This window comes from Schistocerca gregaria, chromosome 2 (assembly GCF_023897955.1).
Source record: "Schistocerca gregaria isolate iqSchGreg1 chromosome 2, iqSchGreg1.2, whole genome shotgun sequence".
NCBI classification, from domain to species: Eukaryota; Metazoa; Arthropoda; class Insecta; order Orthoptera; family Acrididae; genus Schistocerca; species Schistocerca gregaria.
In genome coordinates, this window is record NC_064921.1 from 813,361,516 (window position 1) to 813,388,963 (window position 27,448).

The following is a 27,448-nucleotide window of genomic DNA, read 5'->3' on the forward strand; positions in this document are numbered from 1 at the left end:
TCTCCACTTACTCTCAGCTGGACCTATGTAGTGAAGCCACAGTAGATTTAATCAAGCAAAGTCTGCTCAGCGTCAGATCAATTCAGATTGCGTTATCCACATTTTTAGGGTCTGAGTACTTGACTCATTTCAGCCACCCAGGATCCTTGTCCTTTGTAGTCTTAAACCACCTGTCATTGTTTAGGTATTCAATCAATAACTTGTTTTGCATAATTTATGTCTGTCTTTGTATTAGAAAAATAAATGTTGTTACTAAACTAAATTTTGCATACTTTCTCAGTCATTTTATATAGTCCCCACGGCGTTAACTTTCGGGGTGGGTATGTTTTTCTACCATGACAAAATTTCACACATCATTTAACACTGACAGCTCGCGAAAGACGGATCATCAGAAATGGTCACGTTTCTTGGCCACCAAGGTCACCCTTTCTTATCCCTTTAGGTATTTCTCTGTGGCGTTAGTTGAAAGGCCATGCCTGCAAAGAAATAGTAAAGAAAAGAGACGAATTAATCGTTAGGATTATGAATAGTGCTGCCCTCAGAAGAGAAAGCCAAGAAAACCTCAGGAGAGATACACGTGATGTTGTCGAGAGAATTCAAAAGCACTCTGAAGACAGAGGTGGAATTTATAAAAACAAAATTTTAAACTTAATCATTTGCCTTTTCTTAGTACCTTCTGCGAGTGCTAGCTGCTGGCTAGAATATGCCAAAAAAACAGCAACAAAAAGCCTAATGTACTTATAAAAGAAGGAAGACTGAATATTAAACTTCATGAAGAAACTCCTAGAAAAGGGTACGAATTTGTTATCTTGGAAGTAGAACAGAGAATGAGGGAATATACAGGGTGATTCAAAAAGAATACCACAACTTTACGAATTTAAATCTCTGCAGCGACAAAAGGCAGAGCTAAGCACTATCTGTAGGCGAATTAAGGGAGCTATAAAGTTTCATTTAGTTGTACATTTGTTCGCTTGACGCGCTGTTGACTAGGCGGCAGCGTCAGTTGATGCTAAGATGGCGACCGCTCAACAGAAAGCTTTTTGTGTTATTGAGTTCGGCAGAAGTGAATCGACAACAGTTGTTCAGCGTGCATTTCGAACGAAGTATGGTGTTAAAACTCCTGATAGGTGGTGTATTAAGCGTTGGTATAAACAGTTTACAGAGAATGGGTGTTTGTGCAAAGGGAAAAGTTCTGGACAGCCTCCAAGAAGCCCTGATCTTACCCCCTGCGATTTTTTCTTATGGGGGTATGTTAAGGATATGGTGTTACGGCCGCCTCTCCCAGCCACCATTGATGATTTGAAACGAGAAATAACAGCAGCTATCCAAACTGTTACGCCTGATATGGTACAGAGGGTGTGGAACGAGTTGGAGTATCGGGTTGATATAGTTCGAGTGTCTGGAGGGGGCCATATTGAACATCTCTGAACTTCTTTTTGAATCACCCTGTATAACAAAAACACAGCAACAACAATTCCATAAGGCAAAAGGGATTTCTATAAAAGAGAACAACAGCTGATATAAATGTAAACATTGAGCCCAGAAAAAACTGTGTTTGGAACACAGTTCTCTACTGGTCGAAATGTGGAAATGCGGAAAGCAGTAATGAAACAGTTAGAAACCTTTGAAATCTGTCGTCACAGGAGACTGATGAAGATCAATTTCATTGATCGAGTAATGAAGCAACGAGATGACGAGAAAGTCTAATTTTATGGCTCAAGGAGTCAAAGAGAGAGAATGGTCGACACCTATTAGGCAGATGTCGACTCTGAAAACTTTACCGGAAAGAATCGCAGGGACAGTTGTAGATAAGAGTACATAAGGCAGACTGTCGATGAAGTGGGATGCAGCATGTAACGAAACAGGAACTTCTACAATATTACTACCTACAGAAATGACCGCGCTTGGGTATTGAAAGTGGTGGAAACTTAATACTTTTCCAATTAAATGTGCACAAGATCTCGTGTACGTAAATTTTGGAGTCACAAAAACCACAAAAATTTAACTGTTCGCAGAATTAACTAAATACTACCGCACTTATACTGAACCAATTACTAATATCCACGAAACAAGTGAGCAGGACCCCACAGTGTCTTTGGACACATATTCTAGTATGATGAAATCTGATGTGTAAACAAATCCCATGTAGCCCATATCTACAACAATGAAAGCGCACATACCCTTTTCTGACTGATTGCAGCCTGTTGACTTAACGATGTACACTATAGAACGAGCTTCATTTCTTTATCACACTGCATTAGACAGCACAAGTTTCAACGTATAATTTTGATAAAAACCCAAAATGCAGGAGTAATAGAATGCAGCAATTGCACATTACATGTAGCAAAATATGAAGGAATCGAAAACAGAAAAAATGGTGTCACTGCCGATAAATAAGTAGTACTACATACCCTGATGAGCCAAGGTGCACTACTGGCCATTAAAATTACTACACCAAGAAGAAATGCCGATGATAAACGGGTATTCATTGGACAAATATATTATACTAGAACTGACATGTGATTACATTTTCACGTAGTTTGGGTACATAGATCCTGAGAAATCAATACCCAGAACAACCACCTCTTGCCGTAATAACGGCCTTGATACGCCTGGGCATTGAGTCAAACAGAGCTTGGATGGCGTGTACAGGTACAGCTGCCCATGCAGCTTCAACACGATACCACAGTTCATCAACAGTAGTGTCTGACGTATTGTGACGAACCAGTTGCTCGTCCACCATTGACCAGACGTTTTCAATTGGTGAGAGATCTGGAGAATGTACTGGCCAGGGCAGCAGTCGAACATTTTCTGTATCCAGAAAGGCCCGTACAGGGCCTGCAACATGCGATCGTGCATTATCCTGCTGAAATGTAGGGTTTCGCAGGGATCGAAAGAGGAGAAGAGCCACTGGTCTAAACACATATGAAATGTAACGTCCACTGTTCAAAGTGCAGTCAATGCGAACAAGAGGTGACCGAGACGTGTAACCAGTGGCACCCCACACCATCACGCTGGGTGACACGCCAGTATGGCGATGACGAATACATGCTTCCAATGTGCGTTCCCCGCGATGTCGCCAAACACGGATGCGACCATCATGATGCTGTAAACAGAACCTGGATTTATCTGAAAAAATGATGTTTTGCCATTCGTGCAACCAGGTTCGTCATTGAGTAGACCATCGCAGGCGCTCCTGTCTGTGATGCAGCGTGAAGGGTAACCGCAGCCATGGTCTCCGAGCTGATAGTCTATGCTCCTGCAAACGTCGAGCAGATGGTTGTTGACTTGCAAACGTCCCCATCTGTTGACTCAGGGATAGAGACGTGGCTGCACGATCCGCACAGCCATGCAGATAAGATGCCTGTCATCTCGACTGCTAGTGATACGAGGCCGTTGGGATCCAGCACGGCGTTCCTTATTACCCTCCTGAACCCACCGATTCCATATTCTGCTAACAGTCATTGGATCTCGACCAACGTGAGCAGCATTGTCGCGATACGATAAACCACAATAGCGATAGGCTACAATCTTACCTTTATCAAAGTCGGAATCGTGATGGTAGACATTTCTTCTCCTTACACGAGGCATCACAACAACGTTTCACCAGTCAACGCCGGTCAACTGCTGTTTGTGTATGAGAAATCGGTTGGAAACTTTCCTCACGTCAGCACGTTGTAGGCGTCGCCACCGGCGCCAAAGTTGTGTGAATGCTCTGAAAAGCTAATCATTTGCATATCACAGCATCTTTTTCCTGTCGGTTAAAATTCGCGTCTGTAGCACGTCATCTCCGTGGTGTAGCAATTTTGATGGCCAGTAGTGTATTATGATCATCTGCTTAATAGCTTTTTGTCCATCTTTGCAACGAAATACATAGTTGATTCTGCGTATCTGGCATCCGATAGGTCGACTTTGGTCGCCAAGAAATTTACATGAGTTTACTCTGATGCTCGTCAAACCACTGTAACACCGTTCTAGCTCCCAGACAGAGACAGTTATACCGCCGAAAAATGAGTTCGCCGTCGGGGAAGAGATCAAGCATGACGGGGTGCCGGTGGTTCACAGCTATCAGCGTGTCTCCGATTAATACCACAGGTCCCATGCGAGCGTAGGACAATGTCTTCTATAGGATAAAGCTGCTCCCATTAGACTGCCTCATTGGCGCTCTTGCACGTTTCGAGCCGCTATTCGCCTCGATGGCGGCTTAAGTGGAGACGACCATCAACCAAGTGTAGCAGAAATATGATTAACCCGAGGAGACGACACGTCTCCATTGATCGACTGTCGAAACCCGGTGATACCATGCTCACTGCAGTCGTAATTGACGATGTCGTTTGGTACAAATGGCTCTAAGCACTATGGGACTTAAACATCTGAGGTCATCAGTCCCCTAGCACTTAGAACTACTTAAACCTAACTAACCAAAGGACATCACGCACATCCATGCCTGAGGCAGAATTCGAACCTGCGACCGTAGCAGCAGCGCGGTTGCCGACTGAAGTGCCTAGAACCGCTGGGTCACAACGGCCGGCCGTTGTTTGGTCAATATGTGAACACGTAGGAGCGGTCTGCTGTGGATCTCCATGTTCAACAACGTACGATGAATAGTTTGCTCTGAAACATTTGTGCATGCACCAGCATTGCTCTTTCGGCAGAGATACCACACATCACCATCTATCCTAGTTCACAAAGCAGACAAGCCTCCGAACCCCGTTGTGTGAAGGGTCGTGGACGTCCAATCATATGGCAGCGAGGTAGTTTCACTGTCCTTCTACCTCTTTCCGTAGATGCTCACGACAGTAGCCAGCTTCGCCTACTAGGAGTGTGCCCTTTGTCAAGTTGCTTATCTCAGTGGAGTTCCCCATTTGCAGCCCATATCTTTCCTAGGCTGATCCTCCATCCGTGTCTGCTCTGCTTACATATTTTTGTTACCGCGTTATGTGCCCGCAACGCTACCAAGCGGCTGCGACATCGCGGTGGGCAGTGGTCGTAATGTTTTAGTTATCTGCTACAGTGCTAAAAGAATTAGATTAGATTAGATTAGTACTTGTTCCATAGAACATGAATACGACACTTCGTAATGATGTGGGACGTGTCAGGCTAATAAAAGGTGTCTCTACAAGATATTACTTTACACAAAGTATTACATGACAATAAATATTTTTTGTGGGGTGTGGGGAAATTACCCATCTACTATACCCCAAAAATTCATCTAGTGAGTAGAAGGAGTTGCCATTCAGAAATTCTTTTAATTTCCTTTTAAATGCTATATGGCTATCTGTCAGACTTTTGATGCTATTAGGTAAGTGACCAAAGACTTTTGCGGCAGCATAATTTACCCCCTTGTGAGCCAAAATTAGATTTAACCTTGAGTAGTGAAGATCATCCTTTCTCCTAGTGTTGTAGCTATGTACACTGCTATTACTTTTGAATTCGTCCAAATTGTTTATAACAAATTTCATGAGTGAATATATATATATTTGGAGGCTACAGTGAAGATCCCTAGCTCTTTAAATAAGTGTCTGCAGGATGATCTTGGATGAACTCCAGCAATTATTCTGATTACACGCTTTTGTGCCATGAAAACTCTTTTACTCAATAATGAGTTACCCCAGAATATAATGCCATAAGAAAGCAGAGAATGAAAATAGGCTTGGTAAGCTAATTTACTGAGATTTATATCGCCAAAACTTGCAATGACCCTAATAGCATAAGTAGCTGCGTTTCAGCAGATCTTCAGTGTTTTTTTTTTCAGTTCAACCCTCATCAATGCATACTCCTAGAAATTTTGAATATTCTACCTTAGCTACCTATTTCTAATCGAAGTCTATATTTATTAATGGTGTCATTCTATTTACTGCGTGGAACTGTATATACTGTGTTTTGTCAAAGTTTAATGAGAGCCTATTTGCAGATAACCATTTAATGATTATCTGAAAGAGATCGTTTACAATTTCATCAGTTAATTCTTGCCTGTTGGGTGTGATAGCTACAATTTTATCATCGGCAAAAAGTACCAGCTAATGAAAAGTGTCAAAAGATAAATTGTTTGAAAAACTATAATATTTGTTCAGGAAAGTCATTTAATAAAAGAAATGAATTGTTAAGTTTTTAAGGTTAGTTGGTTGGCTGATTTGGGGGAAGGTACCAAAAAGCGAGGTCGTCAGTCCCAGCGGATTAGGGAAGGATGGGGAAGGAAGTCGGCCGTGCCCTTTCAAAGGAACCATCTCGGCATTAGCTGAAGCGATGTAGGGAAACCACGGAAAACCTAAATCAGGACGGTTGGACGCTTGTTTGAGGTCAGTAGAAATGCTTGGGATTTGGTTTATGTTATGAATTTACATTTATAACATAAACCAAATGAGATGCTGCAAAAGTAACATCAGAACAAATGATAATTTTGCTGCGGTATTATTTCTAGAAATGAGCTTCTTGACTTACGAATTCCGGTCAATATTCACTTACAGTTAGATGATATCAGCGTGACATCTTCCAGTGCTGGCGGCCCCTAACCCACATGTATAATCCAAGTAATAATTGTTGCTGTCACTGTCCTCTTGAATATTACCGGTCGTTTGCAAATGCAACAGTAAAGTGTGATATTTACAGTACCCTCTTAATTGAAGTATGTGCAGTTGATGATATAGACCAGATCTACTTTACTCCAGCAAACAAGTGACATTTATTGACGGCACTGCGCTTCTTAATCATGTCCCGCCTTAGTATATCGTTCTAAATTTCATGGTAGTTAAAGCGAGAAGCGCTTCATTTATCGCAGTCCACGACGTGCCTTACAAACCGTTAACTTGTTAATCACGTTGCTTCACAGCTCCAACATTATAGTGTTCTGATTACTATTTCAAGAACTGTTAATTTGTGGGAAGAAGTTAACTCTTACACCAGGTCACAGTCTGTGCTATACACTGAAAGCGGTCGACTAGGTAAAATAGCTCGTCGCTATCCCAGTTGCCGCGCGGGATTAGCCGAGCGGTCTTGGCGCTGCAGCCATGGACTATGCGGCTGGTCCCGGCGGAGGTTCGAGTCCTCCCTCGGGCATGGGTGTGTGTGCTTGTCCTTAAGGAAATTTAGGTTAAGTAGTGTGTAAGCTTAGGGACTGATGACCTTAGCAGTTAAGTCCCATAAGATTTCACACACATTTGAACATTTTCTTCTCCCAGTTGATAGCTTTTATCTTACTAGTTTATACCACAATAATTATAATGGAACAACTGTAATCTGTTTGTTGATTAAGATCAAAATTCACACTGCTCAACGAAAACTCTCCACTCCTCCAACAGCCCGATGCGCTGTCCATACATTTAACTTCAAAAATGGCTCTGAGCACTATGCGACTTAACTTCGGAGGTCATAAGTCGCCTAGAACTTAGAACTAATTAAACCTAACTAACCTAAGGACATCACACACATCCATGCCCGAGGCAGGATTCGAACCTGCGACCGTAGCGGTCGCTCGGCTCCAGACTGTAGCGCCCAGAATCGCACGGCCACTCCGGCCGGCGTACATTTTACTTTTCAAGTTCATCTGTGACACGACCACCCTTGAAATGAGGACATTGTAGTATGTTTGTATTTTAAATTTGCAGTCCACGATGCACGTAGAAACAGTTCGTATTGTGCACTCCAAAAATCTTCCACTCCGTGACCGCGTGACTTCGCTGACTGCATATAGTATTGTCAAGTTATTCTCTTAAGTGTTAGTTCACAATGTGAAGCACAGTAATATGTTTAGTTTTTTAGCTTGATCATCCGCATATTTTTCAGAAAGAATACACCCAATTCCAAAACTGTAGCCCTAAAACGGCGGCCACGAACACACCGCTTCCACAGTCGTGGGTGATACACATTTCTGTCAATTTCTTACTCCCATCTAGACACCTCTGTTAACAATTCAACCAGTGGCGGCAGCTGAAGCATTCCATTGGCGGTGAAAAAAAAAGTTTGGTAGTATCGAAACTACTACGGAATTTTGTCCGTAATTCATATATTTCATAAGATATTGTATCAAACAAAACGTGTAGGGAAGCAGAAGTAAACACTAAGATAGAGTATGATAGATAGATAGAGAGAGAGAGAGAGAGAGAGAGAGAGAGAGAGAGAGAGAGAGAGAGAGAGAGAGAGCGAGAGAGAGAGAGAGAGATTGCTTTAGCTATCTTTTTCGCATGCCTACGTGAAATATAGAACGTAACACTAACTCCGAAATTCTTTCTCGCGCACAGAAATGCACGCGTGCTCACAGATATATGAGCCCGCCCGGTTGGTCCCCGCCACGAATCCGCCTGGTGGATTTGTGTTGAGGTCCGGTGAACCGGCCAGTCTGTGGATGGTTTTTAAGCGGTTTTCCATCTGCTTTGGCGAATGCGGGCTGGTTCCGCTTATTCCGCCTGAGTTACACTATGTTGGCGATTGCTGCCAAACAAGTTCTCCACATACGCGTAAGCCACCATTACTCTACCACGCAAACATAGGGGTTACACTCGTCTGGTGTGCGACGTTCCCTGGGGGGTCCACCGGGGGCCGAACCGCACAGTAACCCTGGGTTCGGTGTGGGGCGGCGGAGGGATGAAGTGGACTGCGGTAGTCCTCGTGGGGTTGTGCACCACTGCGGCTGCAGCGGGGACGGAGCCTCTCCGTCGTTTCTAGGTCCCCGGTTAACATACAATACAATACAATACAATACAGATATATCAACAGCACAATTCTACACTGCACACAGGGTATGTGCGGTCACTTTTACGTGGCAGTCGTAAGTAGGGGGTATTTTGATGCAAGGTTGCTTAAGAGAGCGGTGGAGATCGGGCCTGAACTACTACGTTAAAGACACTGCCAACCTCAGCTAACAACTGCTCACTAGTCGTTACCGAATGATTTGTGTACTCCGCTTTGCTTTGAGTTGTGGTTGCTCGTTGTTTCCTTTTCTTATTTTGAAATGAGTGCAGAGAGCAATCATGCTCTGCCACAGGGTTCGAATACGACTTTCACAACATCAGATGGAATCAGTGATCCGTATGTTCTGTCTTCCCAGGAGCACAGACCTGTGCCATACCTGTGAGAGGGAGGCGTGGATGGTCCCCCCCCCCCTCCCCCCCTCCCCCCCCCCCCTCCGCCTACTCCGCGCTTCAACCCTCGACAGCCAGAACTCCTCGTTAGTTTTACGTTCGCGGCCGACTGCCAGAAAAGCATCTGCTACAACATGAGCACCAGTACGAGAAATAATAGAGCACGTATAAATTATTCGAACTCGTAATCTGGGTTTTGCGAAGCATTTAATCAAATTACCAACATTTAAAACTAAAAGCATTGTACTCATCAAAAGCAGCAAGTCCATAACTCTGGGAACACAGCTTCAAAATAATTAGCAGGAACGGTATTGGAAATCATGCGTCGCTCCTCCTTGTTGGCAAATAAATCTGTCACTCTCAAACTGAAGTCTTCAATTTTACACACGAATGACTTTTTTACAGAACAGCATCCCTAAGGCACTCAGCCGTTCATCTTTTATGGTGCTTCGCAGGAACGTTTTAATCCTCTTGAGTATGAAAAAGCACCTCTCAGCTTCTGATATCGAGATAGGCGTCGTGATTAGCAGTTTCAGAACTTTAACAGTCTCGTCGAATGTGTCACATAGTTCAACCTCTAGAATCAGCAAAAGAAACGGAACTGAGCCAGAAGCTGCTCTCAACTCAAGCCTAGCATAGAAGACTTGAAGCTCACCCTTCAACTTTCTTTCTTCCAGAAATCTTTATGTGCCTGTAAGGTATTTGTCTGGAAAATTTGTGATGTCTGGAAAATTTGTGATTTATTTATCAAACAGATGTTCATCAAATAAGTTGGCTGCAGTGAGGTGTCCAATGAACTGAAAACGTAATTCTGTTTCAGAAAGGATGGCATCACGCTTCCAAAGCATCTCTTTTTTTATGCCCGTCAAGAATCCGTGGCATCTTGGGCAGGCGTCGTTTCGTCATTTTTGGAACTAATCTCATTAAGGATGGAGTCCATGTCATCCCTGATGTTTTGCATTACTGCTTCGAAGTTCTGGGTGTCCTGTTTTGCTTTCGTTGGATCGGTTATCTTCTTCTGCAGCTGATTAAAAAGTACATATGCATGAGGCATTGTTTTATAGAAAAATGATAGCCAGAAAATGAATTCGTTATGTTTCGGTCTTTGTTTGTATTAACCAGCTTTTTCAACAGTAGAAGATAATTTTATGTCCTCACTTATTTCCATGACTTCCATAAAAGTAATACGATTTTCCCTGTTTTCAAAAACATATTTTACTATTCGTGAATAATTCTATCTCGTGACACACACGCGGGGCAAGTTTCTTTTGAATAATGCTATGCACACTTTTGATCTCTGTGGTGAGCTGGACAAGAAAGAAGGAATACCTGAAAATGTTCAGAAAAGATCCGGGCTTTGCGAATGCTAGTGGCTGCTCTAGACACAGTAAGGTTGAACTGATGTGCATGACAATGGATGTAGTTTGCTTTTGGGTATTTGTCTTTAATTAATTTCTCAACCCCATTCGACTTGCTATTCATAACGTTTGCACCGTCGTAACTCTGAACATTTAGTTTTGATCGGCCATTGTCAATTAATGGTTCAATTTCTTTCAGAACCCATCAGCTGTAGTATGAGCATTCTAACTTTCTGGACTAACAAAGTTCCAACGTCTTTCAACAGGTATCCCCTCAACAACATAACGCAAAACAGTAACCAACTGAAATTCGCAAGCACATCTGTGGTTTCATCTGCGATTATTGCTACATATCGGCACGTTTAATTTCTTTACGAACTTCATAATAATACACTTCCAACAAGCATTGCAGTAGTTCGTTCTGAGTAGTTTTAGAAATGCCTTTGAACACTGATGCTTGATTGAGATGAACTTGAAGATCTTTATTCAGTTTCTCGCTGAACTGAATTAGCTCACGAAAAACCACCTTACTTTGAGGGCATCAGATTCATAGTGGCTCCTGACAATCAGTTACAAAGAACCACAGAACCGAATACAGTTTACAGTTAAATTCAATATATCGAGTGATCAAAAAGTCAGTATAAATTTGAAAACTTAATAAACCACGGAATAATGTAGATAGAGAGGGAAAAAGTGACACACATGCTTGGAATGAGATGGGGTTTTATTAGAACAAAAAAAAAACAAAGTTCACGAAATGTCCGACAGATGGAGCGTGAAAGATCTCTTGCGCGCGTCGTTTGGTGATGATCGTGTGCTCAGCCGCCACTTTCGTCATGCTTGGCCTCCCAGGTCCCTAGACCCCAGTCCGTGGGATTATTGTCTTTGGGGCTACCTGAAGTCCCAAGTGTATCGTGATCGACCGACATCTCTAGGGATGCTGAAAGAAAACATACGACGCCAATGCCTCACCATAACTCCGGACATGCTGTACAGTGCTGTTCACAATATTATTCCTCGACTACAGCTATTGTTGAGGAATGATGGTAGACATACTGAGCATTTCCTGTAAAGAACATCGTCTTTGCTTTGTGTTACTTTGTTATGCTAATTATTGCTACTCTGATCAGATGAAGCGCCATATGTAGGACATTTCTTGTACGTTTGTATTTTTTGCTTCTAATAAACCCCATGTCATTCCAAGCATATGTGTCAATTTGTACCTCTCTATCTACATTATTCCGTGATTTATTAAGTTTTCAAATTTATACTGACATTTTGATCACCCGGTATGTCTATTCTTTTCTACACGTTCGTTGTGGCTGTCAATTCTTTGTCTATACTGCGAATCTAATTTATGCTGAATATTGGTTTTGCCTAGAAATGAAAAACCTAGCACATTATTCATGTGTCGCTTTAACATTTCATGTACTTTGATTTTAGACTATATACGACCAGTATCAGTAATTCCGGTCTTACACCAATGAACATCTCCCCCAAATAACACACAAGGATAACAAAAAACAGTGTTGCTTTCTTCACAGTCACAAATCCATTTGTTCTTTTCATAAATTTCTGTATTGAAATTAGAGCATCGATTTTTTGTTTGCTGCTGGAGATTCAGATTTGGGAGTGGCCTACCTAGTGTTTTTTATCTGAATTTTTTCACTGTGAGTCCTGTCGCTAAATGGCGTTTTAATAACTCATTTATTTTGTTCATGTTTGCTATTTTTCCACAGTCAATTGAATTTTTCCTTACAGATTACACTGTGCACACAATTATATATGGTCAGTTACCTGACCTCACAATAACAACAACGCTTTTGTACAGAATACAGTAATACTACTCTGTTGTTTGGAAAACAGAAGCTCAATGGATGGTGACTACGTTAGTTTTCTTGTTTTGTAGCAATAGCCATGTTGTTTTGAAATATACCAATATTGAAATAATGCGTCTTAGTTTCAAAATCTAAGAGCATAATTACATTCGGATTATATACAGGTATTTATAACAATATTTAAGTATGTTATTTCTGTATTAGATTTAATTAAACATTAATTTACGTTTAGGAATTCATTAGCATCAAGTTGCAGGAAAATTGTAAAACTGGATTACAAGAAATTTGCACCACGGTGTATTTTAACATACCTTAATTGCCAGATGGCAGTTCGTGCTTCTTTACTGCTCTGTGGCGGAAGGAACGTAAAGCTCTGGGTCAGACCAGCTGTGGCTCCCACATAACAACAAGAAAAGGGTGGCTCCATCCCCGCGGTAGGCAGTGTGTAGAAACCGACGGCTAAGTCTATCACGCAGTGCTTATGAGGGCAGACGGTGCCAATCTGCAATTGTCTCCAAGCTTCAGAAAACTACCACGAGAGAGCGTGTGGCGAATAGTACCTCTTCAAATCGGAAAATACATACTCCAAAACAAAGTTTTATGCGCAATTCGCATAGGTTTCTCTTTTTTCTTTTTCATACAAGTGGTGTCACGGCACGCTTGCACTACCTCAGAAGCCGTCCCTGGTTTCAACTATCGGTATATTTCTCAAAACTCGACTTCCCTCACATATTATTAGACAAAGCACAGTGAAATTATAATTTTGTACTTTGACGCCACATGTTGATAAACGAGTAAGCACATAAAATCAAAAAATATTGAAAACAGCAATTTCGTAAACAGCAGCTATGGAACTTATATAACAGCAAAATGACAAAACCTGTTACTTACTCTGAAATGAATGGAAAAATTTTAAGTTGATGACTCTCCTACACACTATTTGATTTACATAAGTGCCATTTTCCAGAGGTATAGGATTAGAAACTCATCCTCGGTTTCAGTCGAAAATCTACTACAGTGAACTTTCAGCGAAAAGAGAGCTGTCTTCGCAAGTGCCAGTTTCTCTTGATACGACATCTTGCACTGTATTACTTCCAAGATAAGAGAACGCTTTTCTCTTATCCTGCTGTATTTTTCCGGAAATTTGATGTTAACCTAGTTTTTATCCTCGTTCCCAGCACTTTTCCTATTTACAATCTTCTTTTTAAACCGAAATTTGTTGTGCAATGTATACACTAAGTTATTTGTGAGAAGCTAAAATAGTTTTCCGGAATATAACTCGAATCCGGAATCCTGCCTTGAGCGCCAGTGGGCTGTATCCGAGTATGTCTCACGATCCATCTAGAAGTTTCAACTTGTCGCGAGCTCCCTCCCATTCCTTCCTAACTTTGCAGAGGAGCCTTCCACTGCTCTGTGAGATCAGTAAACGTCATTTCCTCCCGCGATGTGATTCTTACATTGTTTTTATGTACCTGTTCCCGACAGAAAAATGTAGTGTAACTGAGACGCGACATATCAAATTCTGTTCCAGGACGACAATACTAGCTATACTGGAAGCAGAGAACAAGTTGCAATAAAAGAGGAGGAAAGTAATGCATCTTTAGATACATCTAATCCTGAGCATCAGCGACAGCTAGAAGCGGATATTGCGACTAGTGAGAAGCAACAAGACGTGGGGACTGAAGACACGATTAGTTCAAAAACTCCGGTAAATTTATACTTGAGTGTTCTTCATTATTTACTTTTCTAACAATTTCTGTTTAATACTACACGGCAGAACACTGTCTTCAGGCAGTGCTGCGTTAAAACAGAGATAATTTCAATAATAGACCACATTTAATTTAAGTAAGAAATAACATATAATTTTTTTTAAGTTGCAACATGCCAAAGAATTCGACAATTGAATTTATTAGTGAATTAATTTTCAAATTTTTGGAAGGACAGGGCACAGTTAGAATTTGTAGCAATAAATTTGCCCTTAACTACTCTAATATTTTGCTATTAACGCTCCCAAGAAGTACGTTATCAGATGGCTGTTACTTGGAAAATGTTAATTTTTCATTTAGTCAATCGATCCTTTCCACAAAATGTCACAGTAATGGGAAGGACTCCAACATACGATCCTACCTACTTATGGTTTTAGCCAGACTGCTATGTCAGTTTCAATGAGTATGCTATGATTACTTTTAACAATGAGAACTAATAGTCGGTCTCTTCAACCAGGCTGTCGACATGACGTAGCAATTTAATAAAAGACAGACTAGTAGATGAATGACCAAAAGCCTGATAGAAATGTACTCAAATTATTTTCGTGTCTGACAGCACACTTGACAGAAGTGAATCATATGATTAACAGTGAAGACAGGAATGATGGAAATGCAAATTGGAAATTCCTTTTCAGGACAGCACAAGTGATTTCACCCCCCGAGGAGAGCAAGAAGACCAGGAGTCTGTGGAAGAATATGTAACGATTTATGATGGCCCGAACAAGGAGCAACTGTTAAATGACTCTCCTCTGCGTGCAGAGCTCGAAGCCGCAACTAAAACACACACAGCTACTTTCAAGACGAAGGTAAACATTTGGTCCTCGATTCTTCAACAACAAGATTTTAAGTTAGTAGTTTACTAAGCTATAAAAGATCATATAAATAACAGAATATTCGGCAACAAATTAAAACCAGCACAAAAAGAAAAACATTAAAATTAGAATTTTAGCTAGAATATACCTGGCATTTCAACAAAAACACATAATTAATAGCTATTTAAGATCAAAGAATAATAAATAGAAGTCAGCTAATTTATTGTAGCCTTTCATATATTGATAAATAGAAATGTCGTATGCTGTCTCTGTAGGAATTTTTGTTCGTGACTCTTTCGCCGATGTTTTATTATATTAGACCGTGCCCTTAATGTATGTAGAAAGGGAAAAACCAATGAACATATCAATCTGATGAATGATTGTAAAGTAGCTGCGCTGGTATTACGTTCAGGCGATAAGAAATCTCAAGAAAAACGAAATGCAGCGGAATAACATTACAACGAGTTTACAAAGGAACATTTGTTTTTTGTTCTCATGTTTACGATCGTTTACAGACTGCCTGGAAACGGACGAGCCAACTCAAAATAAGAATTGCTGACAAAGTTTAGTAATAGCACATCAATTTTTTCTGCAAATATGCGCTAGCTGACACAGAACTAAAGCAGGTATCTGTTTTTGTATTTGTGACATATTTACGACAAAAGGTCTCATATGAAATTCACATTTTCAGCTGTTAACTCACATTATTTCTGAGCTATGGATACCCCTTATGATGGAAAGGCATCGCCATCAAAATTTGTCTCGTTCGTGAACAAGCTCTTACGAAGTTGACTGCTGCGGTTAAACAATGTGCTCTGAGGCATATAATAACTGCCATTTCATATTAATTTTAGTTTCCCCTTCAGCTGCAGTGTACATTCCCTGCAGCTGCAATAAATTGTCACTATTTTCAAGTTTGTTACGCGAGTTTATTAGTGAGCAACCTTGACAAAGGCACACGATTAAAAGTTTCAAGTAAACTTTTATCCCAGAATTTTCTTTCGTTAAAACAGAAAAACACATTTTTGCATGTTAGGTACTTCATCTTAAAGGGAACTTTGAAAGGGGTATTTCGGTCCGACCTATGGTTTGGCTTAACGATGTTGGGCGTGTGTGTATTGTGTATTGAACTGGGGACCTAGAAACGAAGTAGAGTCTTCGTTCTGCTGTAGCCCTCAGTGGTTCAAACTCCTTGACAGGCCACAGCAGTCCACCCACCCCACCGCTCCCCCCCCCCCCCCCCCTCCCCTCCCACACCGAACCCAGTGTTATTGTGCGGTTCGGCCCCCAGTGGACCTGGGAATGTCACATACCAGACGAGTGTAACCCCAGATGTTTGCGTGAGACATAGTTTGCTCAGCAATCGATGTCGTAGTGTAACTGAGGCGGTATAAGGGAAACCAGCCTGCATTTTCTGAGGTAGATGGAAAAACCACCTTAAAAACCATCCACAATCTGGCTGGCACACTGGACCTCGTCAATAACCCGCCGGGTGAATTAATGCTGGGGACCGGCACGCCTCCCCACTCGGGGAGCAGCGCTTTAGACTGCACGCCTAGCTGGGTGGGCTTCAATAGGGTGTAGTGCTGCTAGATGTTCGGATGGCATGTGGTTGCAACACGATGGGGCTCCAACACATTTTGATGCTGATGTGTGTAATCATCTCAACATTGAATATCCCAGTCCCATGGACCAGTTCCATGGCCAACATTGTCACGAGGTCTGACAGCTCTCGACTATTTTCGGGGGGTAGTATGAAGAGTATGGTGTGTGACACACCTATAACGTCATCAGAGGACCTTATTGCTCGAGTCATGGACAAAGACAATCATACATACTGGCTCACGTGCGTTAGGCTCAGCATCGCCGATGAAGGTTCTGTATTGCTGAAGGAGGTGCGCACATTTATAATATAGACAGTGCGCTGTACTATTCATGTTGGGTTTATTGACGTAGTATGGAACGCACACCCACCTCAGACTTCATCACTCTCCAGCGCCCGCCGGCCGGTGTGGCCGAGCGGTTCCAGGCGCTTCAGTCTGGAATCGCGCGACCGCTACAGTCGCAGGTTCGAATCCTGCTTTGGGCATGGATGTGTGTGATGTCCTTAGGTTAGTTAGGTTTAATTAGTTCTAAGTTCTAGGGGACTGATGACCTCAGATGTTAAGTCCCATGGTGCTCAGAGCCATTTGAACCATCTCTTCTGCCAAAACTGAGTGTTTCTGGATATGGGCTCCTTTTTGAAAACCGATCTTTGTGTCTTTCCACAGAACGTACTAAGCATTGTCGGTGTTTCCCTGGGACCCCAGAAATGCCAGTAACAATAACTGCCTCTGTTTTGTGTAATAAAACTTTTTAATCAGTCTAGAAACGCAGTCTGAAGTATAGAAACAGAGTTCGTTTCTAGCAGTTTGATATGAAAATGTATCCTCCTTAGCAGCTCACTCCAGACCACAATGCCCATTGTTGGCCATGTTTGGTGAAGCAGTAGGCTCGGTAGCACTCCTACATGTTGCTGCATTTTTGTGTGGTATTTAAAACACCACCTCCTCTATGTACAACAGGAGATTCTTCAGTACATAATGTGTAATAAACATGTTCATTGTTATTGTCATTGCGCCATTTCAAAAATTTTGTATTCCCACTGGAAGTTAACATTAAATACATATTTTCTTTTGCCCAACTCTAAACGATGAGACAAGAAAAGAACAGAGATGAAATTATAAAAAAAAAACGTGTGGACATGCTCCTCCACACACAGCAACATAAACACACTGTGCCGTCTCTTGTATTGCAATAACCGAAAACATGTGGCGAAACCGGTAGCCACATCTCTGCACCGATGTCGACGTGTGTTCCAATGTCGGCTGAAAGAGGCACAGCCATAAGACAATTTTTAAAAGATAGCACTGAGAGATAAGTATCAGAGACATCAAATGTAGAATCTTAGACATAAACCTTGGCTGATGTAGAGATTGATTCCGAGTCGTTCGTTTAGGACGCCAAAAAACGTGGCCGCCCTTCAGAATTCAGAATATGGAAGTGCCTGGAAGAAATGTTCTGTTCCGCTGGAGGGATTACAATGCTGTATCTGCTCGTGGGCTAATAGTAAACGTCGTGCAATGTAGACACAAAGTCGCTCATTCGAGTTCAGGGCTGGGCTAGCACTTGGATGGATGATCATCCAGTCTACCGAGCGCTGTTGGCAAGCGGGGTTCACTTGGCCCTTGTGTGGCAAACTTAGGAACTACCTGATTAAGAAGTAGCGGCTCCGGTCTCGGAAACTGACACACGGCCAGGAGAGCAGCGTGCTGATCACATGACCCTCCATATCTGCATCCGGTGGCGGCTGTGGGCTGAGGATGACACGGCGGCCGGTCATTACCGTTGGCCCTTCATGGCCTGTTCGTGTGGAGTGTAGTTTCAGTGTGCTATAATTAGTCCAATCTTGTCTTTACATTCCCCATGGGAGTGATTCGTAGGGAATTTTGGTACATTGCTAGAGTAATCACCTAAAGCTGGTTCTGGAAACCATCCAAGTAGGTTTTTATGGCTGGTTTGCATCTATCTTCATACGTCGGCCAGTTCAGTTCTTTCAACATCTTCGTGACAAACTACCATGGACCAAACAAACCTGCGATCATTCATGCTACTCACCTGTTAGTCATACATATATCTGTAAGAAGCTTTTTAGTGGAATAAGCACATCTGAAGATAGCAGCTTCTTGCCAAAACTGGTACTGGTAATGCAAGTACTTAGTATATATAGAAGTGATAAATTATAATAAAACATTTACAAAACACATATAGTGTCATTGGCAGTATGTCAATACAGAAGAAAGATTTTTTATATTCCTTAATGAAGTATAGGTACATCCTTGGAGACATTATTTCCTGTGAGTGCCCCTACATATGGGCATTTTCCAAGCTATTTACAGTAAATGACAGTATCATATACTATATATAAAGGTTTACTCCACAAACGGTGTTTAAAGGGATTTGTAAGCCGTGTTTGCATATCTGCAATGATTTCTTCTTTTCCCAGTACCATTTTATATTCTTCCTTAGTGATAATTATTTTCACCAAATACTCCAGTTTGCAATTTTTTGACTTCAACTTCTTCCAGTTCCAGTTTTCTTTTGCCATTTTTATTAACAGCAGTTCAAGCAGTAATTTCTGTGATAGGGAATGGTTTAAGTATCTTCAGTAATTGCTCCTTTATCTAAAGACCTGCGAAATAACAACATTCGCAGGAACCAATCCTAATTCAGCAATATCTATATTTGATGATATTGCGAAGAACAGCATCCATGACTGAGAAAAGTATACTTCACTACAACACTCAGGTTGCCCTTGTTGATTTCTGTGTTAACAATTTCCACCTAATTTACACGTAAATTTTTAAAACTATTGGCCGACCATCATATCGTACATAGTTCACAGACTTTACTTGTTCCTGATTTTCTGAAAGGTTTAATTATACATCAGCCAACTTTTGTGTATTCTTATTAGCGCTTTACAAAAATTCCAGAACATTGTTAAACACAACACAGCAAATGTTCTGTAAATTATCTGATAGTTGACACCCACAGGAGCGATTGGCACAGTGTGCAGTGAAGCGCATTCTAAATATGGATTGTTGAAGTTTAATACACAGGGTCAAACACACCACCCATTCTGTAGTTATATTGTTTTCAGTGTGGCAACACATGTTCTTTGGCCAAGGAAGACGTAAAAATTCTCGTTGATACACACTTTATCGAAGTGTGCGCTCTTGTGGGCATATAAATTTGTTATATATCTTTATTTCAGGATTGGATCTTATCCACATTAAACTGCCTGTTCTAATTGTCACATCATTGTTCACAATCAAGTTGTTGTTTCCTTGGTAGTCTTCTTGCACACAGAAGCTGTGGTCTGATGTTAGGCAAAAACACATCTCCTCTTTGTTAAAAATTCCAGCTAAATCTTGAGTTATATGGAACACTACGTGCTTCTTGACTGCCATCCCTAGTTCAACATCGCATAGTCATGGCCACCGAACATGGCTTCTGGGTGTTCCACATTTTTTGTCATACAGTGTGACGCAGACAAATTTTGTTTTCTTTAAAGTGTTGTTTTACTTTAGAACAAAGATCCACCCACAGGTATTGCGAAGTGTATCTCAAGGTCTAAATTAGATCAGTAGTGCCAATAATTGTGCGATGAGTGTTTTTCACTATAATACAGCAATTCAGACGTGGAAATAATATTGTGATATTTAATCTGATTACCAAGTGTGCTCTGCCGAAAGTGGAAAACAAAGATCGAGCAACAGTCTTATCAGGGCATTAAGTGGAGTACGGAAAACAAGATGGCTGCTCTGGAATATGTAATTATTGGCTGTTTTGTTTAAATGGGTTGTAAAATACTGGGTTGTGATCCGGAGCGAAAAATATGTGTGAGTTGAAGCTTCCTTACTTGTCTACTTCCAAGATCACTTCCACTCGATGCTCACTGGGGTTAGAACCTGAGGTGCGTGCCCTGTCTTTCAAACTTCGCACCTTGTATATTGTCAAATTTAACCATATATATCTCACGTAAGTGCACAATAAATAAAACTTTTGTTGTTTACTGTCCTTCCTGGTGTTCCAAATTTAATGACCATCAGTGTGGTGGTTTTGGCGGTTTTCAGTTGGACAACAGATTCTACGAGCAAACTGAAGAAGCTCTCCGTCAGACAGTGAAGATAAAACACTAATGTTAGTTTTGGTACGTTGGTGATGCTTTCACTTCGCATATCACATCAGCAGAGTAATAAGAAAACACAGGATCGACACAGTATTTAAACGAAAAAGAAAGGTGGATCAGTATTGGAACAGTCCAAAAGATCTACATCCAACACTTTCCGCAGCAGGAATGTACGTGTTGAACCAGAACTTGACCGACAAATTTTCAGGGGTGGTAGTATGGATTAAAACAAGAAACAAAATCTGTAGTAAATATCGTTATTGTGGTCTTCAGTCCGAAGATTAGTGTGATACAGCTCCACGTGCTACTCTGTCCTGTGTGAGCCTCTTCATCTTCCAATAACTACTGCAACCTACATCCTTTTGAATCTGCTTATTGTAGTCATCTCTTGTTCTCTCTCTATAATTATTACCGCCCCACACTTCCCTTCAGTACTAAATAGGGTATTCCCCTGATGCTTCAGAATGTGTCCTAACAGCTGATTCCTCCTTCTAAATTTCCCTTCTCCAGAATTCTGTTCAGTACTACCTCATTAGTTATATGATCTATCCACCGAATCTCCAGCATTCTTCTGTAGCACCACATTTCAAAGGCTTCTATCCTCTTCTTGTCCAAACTGTTTACCGTCAATGTTTCACTTCCATACATGGTTACTATCCAGACAAATACTTTCACAAAAGCAATCCTAACACTTAAGTCTGTATTCGATGTTAACAAATCTTTCTTCTTCTTGTAAGTATGGTCTCTAAAATGCATACCTTAAGGGTTATGAGTAACATTCATCTTCGCTAATGTGAGTAGTGCTCTAAGGAATGCATTTCAGAGCCCATTATTACTAGACGCTTTTGTTCCGGCCTATACTACCTGCTCCTAAAATACATAAAGCAAAGAGCCTGAAATAGAAGAGCTGTGTTTTACAGTGTCGAAGACGAACAAGTGCTCGTAGCTCTTAAGATATGCAGTTTAGAGGACGATACTATAGTTTTATCAAGGTACGATCACTACTATGCTAGGGTGTACAGAGACGCCTTAGAAATTCAAGAGCAAAGAAACAATAGAAAATAAGAAGGGCTGAAGTTAGACAAAGTGTGGGTCTTAATGCCAAATAAAGAGCAGAGAACTCCAGCTCTTCTCAGCTACGAGCTCCATAACAGGACTGACGTCGCTAACTGACCGTTGCGTGGATACGTATAAACAGTTCGGTTTGCTCAGTTTGTTTAAGCCTAAAAATTAAAACTGTGGGTCCACATGCTTACAGCTCTCAGTTCCTAAGACGATTATTGTTAACTTAGGCAAGCGAAGAATTCCACAGTGACTAACACACGTAAGATTTAATAAACTGATCTTTCCAGGGAGGAGTCGAACTAAATTTCCAGCAATGATAAAGGATTCACGCCTATCATAGACGGAGCATGTTGCATATCTCAGCCTTGTCTCAACGTGTTACGCTCGGTTACAAGAGTGTGGTGGGGAGCGATTTATTCACATCACCAGTATAATGAAATAATTTCAATAGCTGAAGTCTTGTACTTCCCAGCAAAAGCAAATGGCGCAGAAGAACAATTAGTAAAAACCTGTTTTGCTGATAATATCCCGGAATATTTCCAGATTTGTTCCGACGGCTCCTAAACGCCAGATAATGGCAGAGTGTGTTGCACGTTCCTTTGATCAAAGGCAGGTTACAGAGAACTGACTTATAGTTTCACAGCAGAACCCACACTCGTAAATTATTTGCTAAGCCTCACAATTAGAAACATTTAGATTTTAACAGATTGCAGAAGTTTACTCCAAGATATGCAGACACCTGCCATTCTCGAGAAAACTAGTCCACTAGTAATGGACGTCAAGAAAGCTATCAAGGAAAAAGATTATCTCGGAAAGAAGATAAAATATATGTCGATTAAATGTCACGTTGACATTAAAAATAATAAAATGGTCGATGGCTGAGCGAAAACAGGCGCTCAAAACGGCACTTTTAAAATCATATTATTATCGCTATCAGGCCTCAAGACTGCATTTTCTAGGAGAATAAGACGCCAGTGGAAAGTAATCTATTATCAGTACGCATCAAAGTGAAATATTAGTCACGGAACATTCCCTAGCCATCTTCACCGAATACAATTTCGAGATAATCCTCACTGTGAATGTGACTAAGATAACAATCAACATTTTTTCGAATGTAAACTGTACGCAAACCAGCAAAATTATTTCATACAACAGTTAATCAGATATCATCAGTCATTGACAACTAATACAGTAACTGTCCTTTCACAAAATAATATCTTAGACTGTTCGCAGATGATTCTGTAATTTACCGTCTAGTAAGGTCATCCGAAGACCAGTATCAGCTGCAAAGCGATTTAGAAAAGATTGCTGTATGGTGTGTCAGGTGGCAGTTGACGCTAAATAACGAAAAGTGTGAGATGATCCACATGAGTTCCAAAAGAAATCCGTTGGAATTCGATTACTCGATAAATAGTACAATTCTCAAGGCTGTCAATTCAACTAAGTACCTGGGTGTTAAAATTACGAACAACTTCAGTTGGAAGGACCACATAGATAATATTGTCGGTAAGGCGAGCCAAAGGTTGCGTTTCATTGGCAGGACACTTAGAAGATGCAACAAAAACACTAAAGAGACAGCTTACACTACATTCGTTCGTCCTCTGTTAGAATATTGCTGCGCAGTGTGGGATCCTTAGCAGGTGGGATTGACGGAGGACATCGAAAGGGTGCAAAAAAGGGCAGCTCGTTTTGTATTATCACGTTATTGGGGAGATAGTGTGGCAGATATTATACACGAGTTGGGATGGAAGTCATTAAAGCATAGACGTTTTTCGTCGCGGCGAGACCTTTTTACGAAATTTCAGTCACCAACTTTCTCTTCCGAATGCGAAAATATTTTGTTGAGCCCAACCTACATAGGTAGGAATGATCATCAAAATAAAATAAGAGAAATCAGAGCTCGAACAGAAAGGTGTAGGTGTTCGTTTTTCCCGCTCGCTGTTCGGGAGTGGAATAGTAGAGAGATAGTATGATTGTGGTTCGATGAACCCTCTGCCAAGCACTTAAATGTGAATTGCAGAGTAGTCATGTAGATGTAGATGTAACAGTAATTATGATTTTTTTGATTAATGTAACCTTACTATGTAAAACTCCAAGACACTGAGAGATAGCAGTGTGACTTTCAGTCCAAAAGTCGCAATAAAATAATAATAATAATAATAATAATAATAATAATAATCTGAAACTTTGTAATCTCTGGAGATGTCTTCATCATTGGAAAACGAAACATTGTACAGAGAAATGTTTTCTGGATCACATTCTAATGCCCATAACACAAAAATATGTCACACATTTTATTTCCGCGGGTGGATTGTCAAAGAATATTACACTTGCATATTTCACCTCTTTATGTGCCAAAGTTAGATTCATTTACTGCTGATCATTTTTCCTTCCAGTGTTGTAGTTGTAAGCGTCTTTGTTAGTTTCAAATTCAAATGGATTGTTGATAACAAATTCAAAAAAGTGAATAAATATATCATGAGGCTGTAGTTAATATTCCTAGCTGATTAAAGAGATGCCTGCAAGGTGTATGTTTGTGAACCTCATGTGTAATTCAAGTTACTCTCTTTCGTGCAATGAATACTTTTCGCCTAAGCGAGGAGCTACGCAAGAATATTATCCCATAAATCAGTGAGTGAAAATACTCAAAATATGCTAGCTTGCTTACATTTATACCTCTGGAGTTGGAAGTTATTCTTATGTTAAAAGAAGCTAGATCTAAACTTTTAGCAGTTTAGCTGTATAGCTTTTCCAGTTTAACTTCTAATCAATATGCACGCCAGAGAACTTAAAAACTATCTAACCAGTTTATTATTACCTTTTGGTATACTATGTAAACAGGTGAGATATTATTGTCGGTATAAAACTGGATAAGCTGTGATTTTTTATCAAAGATTAAAGCTAGCCTCTTTCTACAAAACCATATAGTTACTTTTCAAAAACTTCATTTACTGTTTTATCTCTTGATGCTTCTTTTCTCAGCTTCAAAACCGCGTTACATAATCTACAAGTAGGATTAATTCTACCTTCTGATTCAGATAAAATGACAGATCATGTAACATAAAACAAGACCAGTAGATGACCATGATCGATCTCTGTGGGGCACGCGTTGCAGTATTGCTTGAATAGTTTAAGCCAATTTTCTGCAAAACAGGGATGTGCTGAACTATGTGTTCCTTAAGAACATAACCTCTCTAATACATAATTGACACAATCAAATACCTTCGATATGTCGCAGAAAACTCCAGCTGGTGGTAAGTTATTATTTAAATGTATAAACAGCTGTCTCAGGAGAGTTGCCTTTTTGAAATACAAGCTGTGATTGGCTAGGTTTCCTGTTACTACACAGTTGAGGATCAACCTTGGAGAATGTTACTTCCTCAAAAACTTTGAAAAGTGACAATATGGGGCTGGGTCCACCTTGATGTAAAACACTTTTATATTTATTTATTCCCGAACTAGTTTAGTGACAGTATCGCCATAGTCAGTAGGCTCTTTAATTCTAAAAAAATGCAAAAAATAGCTTACTTGTAAACAATCCAAAGCATTATTACATGTGTACTGTTTGTTTGCAAAAAAATGTGTTCTGTGGATCGTTTTATAATAATAATAATAATAAGGTATTATGAAAAGATTCACAGAAAGTAATATTTTGGAACAAAATAGTACACGTAAAATAATATTTTACAATAATTATAAATATGCCATTTTTGTATGTTATAGAATTGAGGAACCCATTGACGATAGCTATATTGTCGCTGAAACCAATTTGGATAAATAAATTTAAAACAGACATATTTTCCATCAAGCCGATCCCACAATCCCATATTGTTGTTTTCATGCAAACACGGACCAGTGGAAGAGTTTCAAGATAAAATCATGTAGGAAGTAACATTGGAAAGTTGTTAGTAAAATCTGGAGAGTCACCATTTTATAGAAAAGTCATCTGGGAAGACACCGTGAAACAGTGATACACTTCATAAGTGATTGAGAACATAACATATTATAGGGCTACAAATTTTTATTGTCTTATTGGAGATGTTATCCACCTCATATGAACTTTTACTGTGTAGAGTCACGATGATATCCCTTACTTTAAATAAGGATATAAGATTAATTTTTATTTCACTAAATGTCCTCTGTGTTGCTTCTTCTGTATACTGTTTTGCTTTCTCTTCTGAACTATTTGCACCAATTTTTTTATCAATTTTTAAAAAGTAATTATTAAAATTATCTGCTACACACGGACGAACTGCCTTTCACAATGCTCCCATTCTCTTTAACAGAAATAATGTCTCCTTCTATGACTTCTTTCCCCGCTTCCTTTTAAAGGCATTCGATATTGATTTTATTTTACTGTCTGATCTGTCATTCTGAGACAAGATGTGCAAGCTCCTTAATTTTTTTACATTCTTTTTTAATACGAGGGCTATCCACAAAGTACATTACGTTTTGGAATTAAAAATAAATAAAGTATTGGAATTTTTTTTATTATATACAGATCAAAGCCACACTTAAATACTACTTTTCTACATAGTTGCCATTTAAATTAGGGCACTTATCGTAGCGATGGACGAGCTTGGAAATTCCTTCGTCGTAAAATTCGGCCGCCTGCGCCTTCAACCACGTGGCGATTGTCTTTTGGGACAGAAGAGGTGTGATTTTTTTGGATTTCCGGGAAAGAGGCACTAGAATAAACTCTTAAAGGTTTTGCCAAACTCTGCACAACCTCAGATAAGCAATACAAAACAAGTGCAGGGGAAAGTTGTGCTCAAAGATCTTGCTGATTCACGACAACGCCCGGGCCCACACGGCAAATGCCACTCGTGAAGTTCTCGAATCTTTTAAGTGGGAGTTGTTTCCTCATCCGCCGTAAAGTCCCGACCTGGCACCGAGCGACTTCCACTTATTCCCAGCAATGAAGAAGTGGTTGGCTATGCAGCGTTTTGATGACGACGCACAGCTTCAAGAAGAGGTAACCACGTGGTTGAAGGCGCAGGCGGCCGAATTTTACGACGAAGGAATTTCCCAAGCTCGTCCATCGCTACGATAAGTGCCTTAATTTAAATGGCAACTATGTAGGAAAGTAGTATTTAAGTGTGGCTTTTATCTGTATATAATAAAAAAATTCCAATACGTTATTTATTTTTAATTCCAAACCGTAATGTACTTTGTGGATAGCCCTCGTATGTAGAGTACTATTCATAATTTGAAAGTATTTCAAGATCATTAGTTGCGCTAGTTATTTCGTATATGTCCCTCTTTGTTGTAAAGAGACTCTTCACACCGGCAGTGATCTAAGATTTTTGTAATGGTTTCCCATTATTACCCTGAAGTACGGCTTAAGAAAACTTTCAAAAATGGAAAAAAACTCGTTATGAACGATGTTGGATTTAGATCTGACGTTAGGCTCAAGTTATACTTCATCCCAGTAATCATTTTTAAGCTTTCTTTCAAATCTCCTGCAGCGTTGTCATTAATTAGCCGCACTGTTGTGTTTGAGTGTTTCTGAACTCTTTATTGATCTAAGTTAGGTAAGATGACTAATTGTGTACCGTGATATGACAATCCGTTTATTAGAGAATAGGTATGAATTCTTTAACTCCTACTTTCTTTAGCTCCTACTATGTTATCTATAAGGGAACTACTATCTAGAGCAAATAGAGTAAGAATATTTGTGACTGATACTAAATTATATGTGGCTAACAGCACTTCAGTACCAATTTTCCTGTCTGAAGCTTCGAGAAATTTACTTTAAACTCACCTCAAATTAATAATTCCTTCTTTCTATGTGACAGACA

General features: G+C 40.3%; 1 protein-coding gene across 3 annotated transcripts in view; it reads left to right on the forward strand.

Moving 5' to 3' along the window:
* The window catches only part of LOC126335125 (uncharacterized), a 173,074-nt gene that overhangs the window by 59,552 nt on the left and 86,074 nt on the right, over nucleotides 1-27,448 (forward strand). For 2 of the 3 annotated variants that reach the window (XM_049998082.1, XM_049998084.1), the window contains exons 5-6: nucleotides 13,805-13,981; nucleotides 14,675-14,845. In XM_049998082.1, coding sequence (XP_049854039.1) covers nucleotides 13,805-13,981; nucleotides 14,675-14,845 — 348 coding nt within the window. The remainder of the gene's footprint in view (nucleotides 1-13,804; nucleotides 13,982-14,674; nucleotides 14,846-27,448) is intronic. The other variant, XM_049998083.1, reaches the window with a different exon arrangement.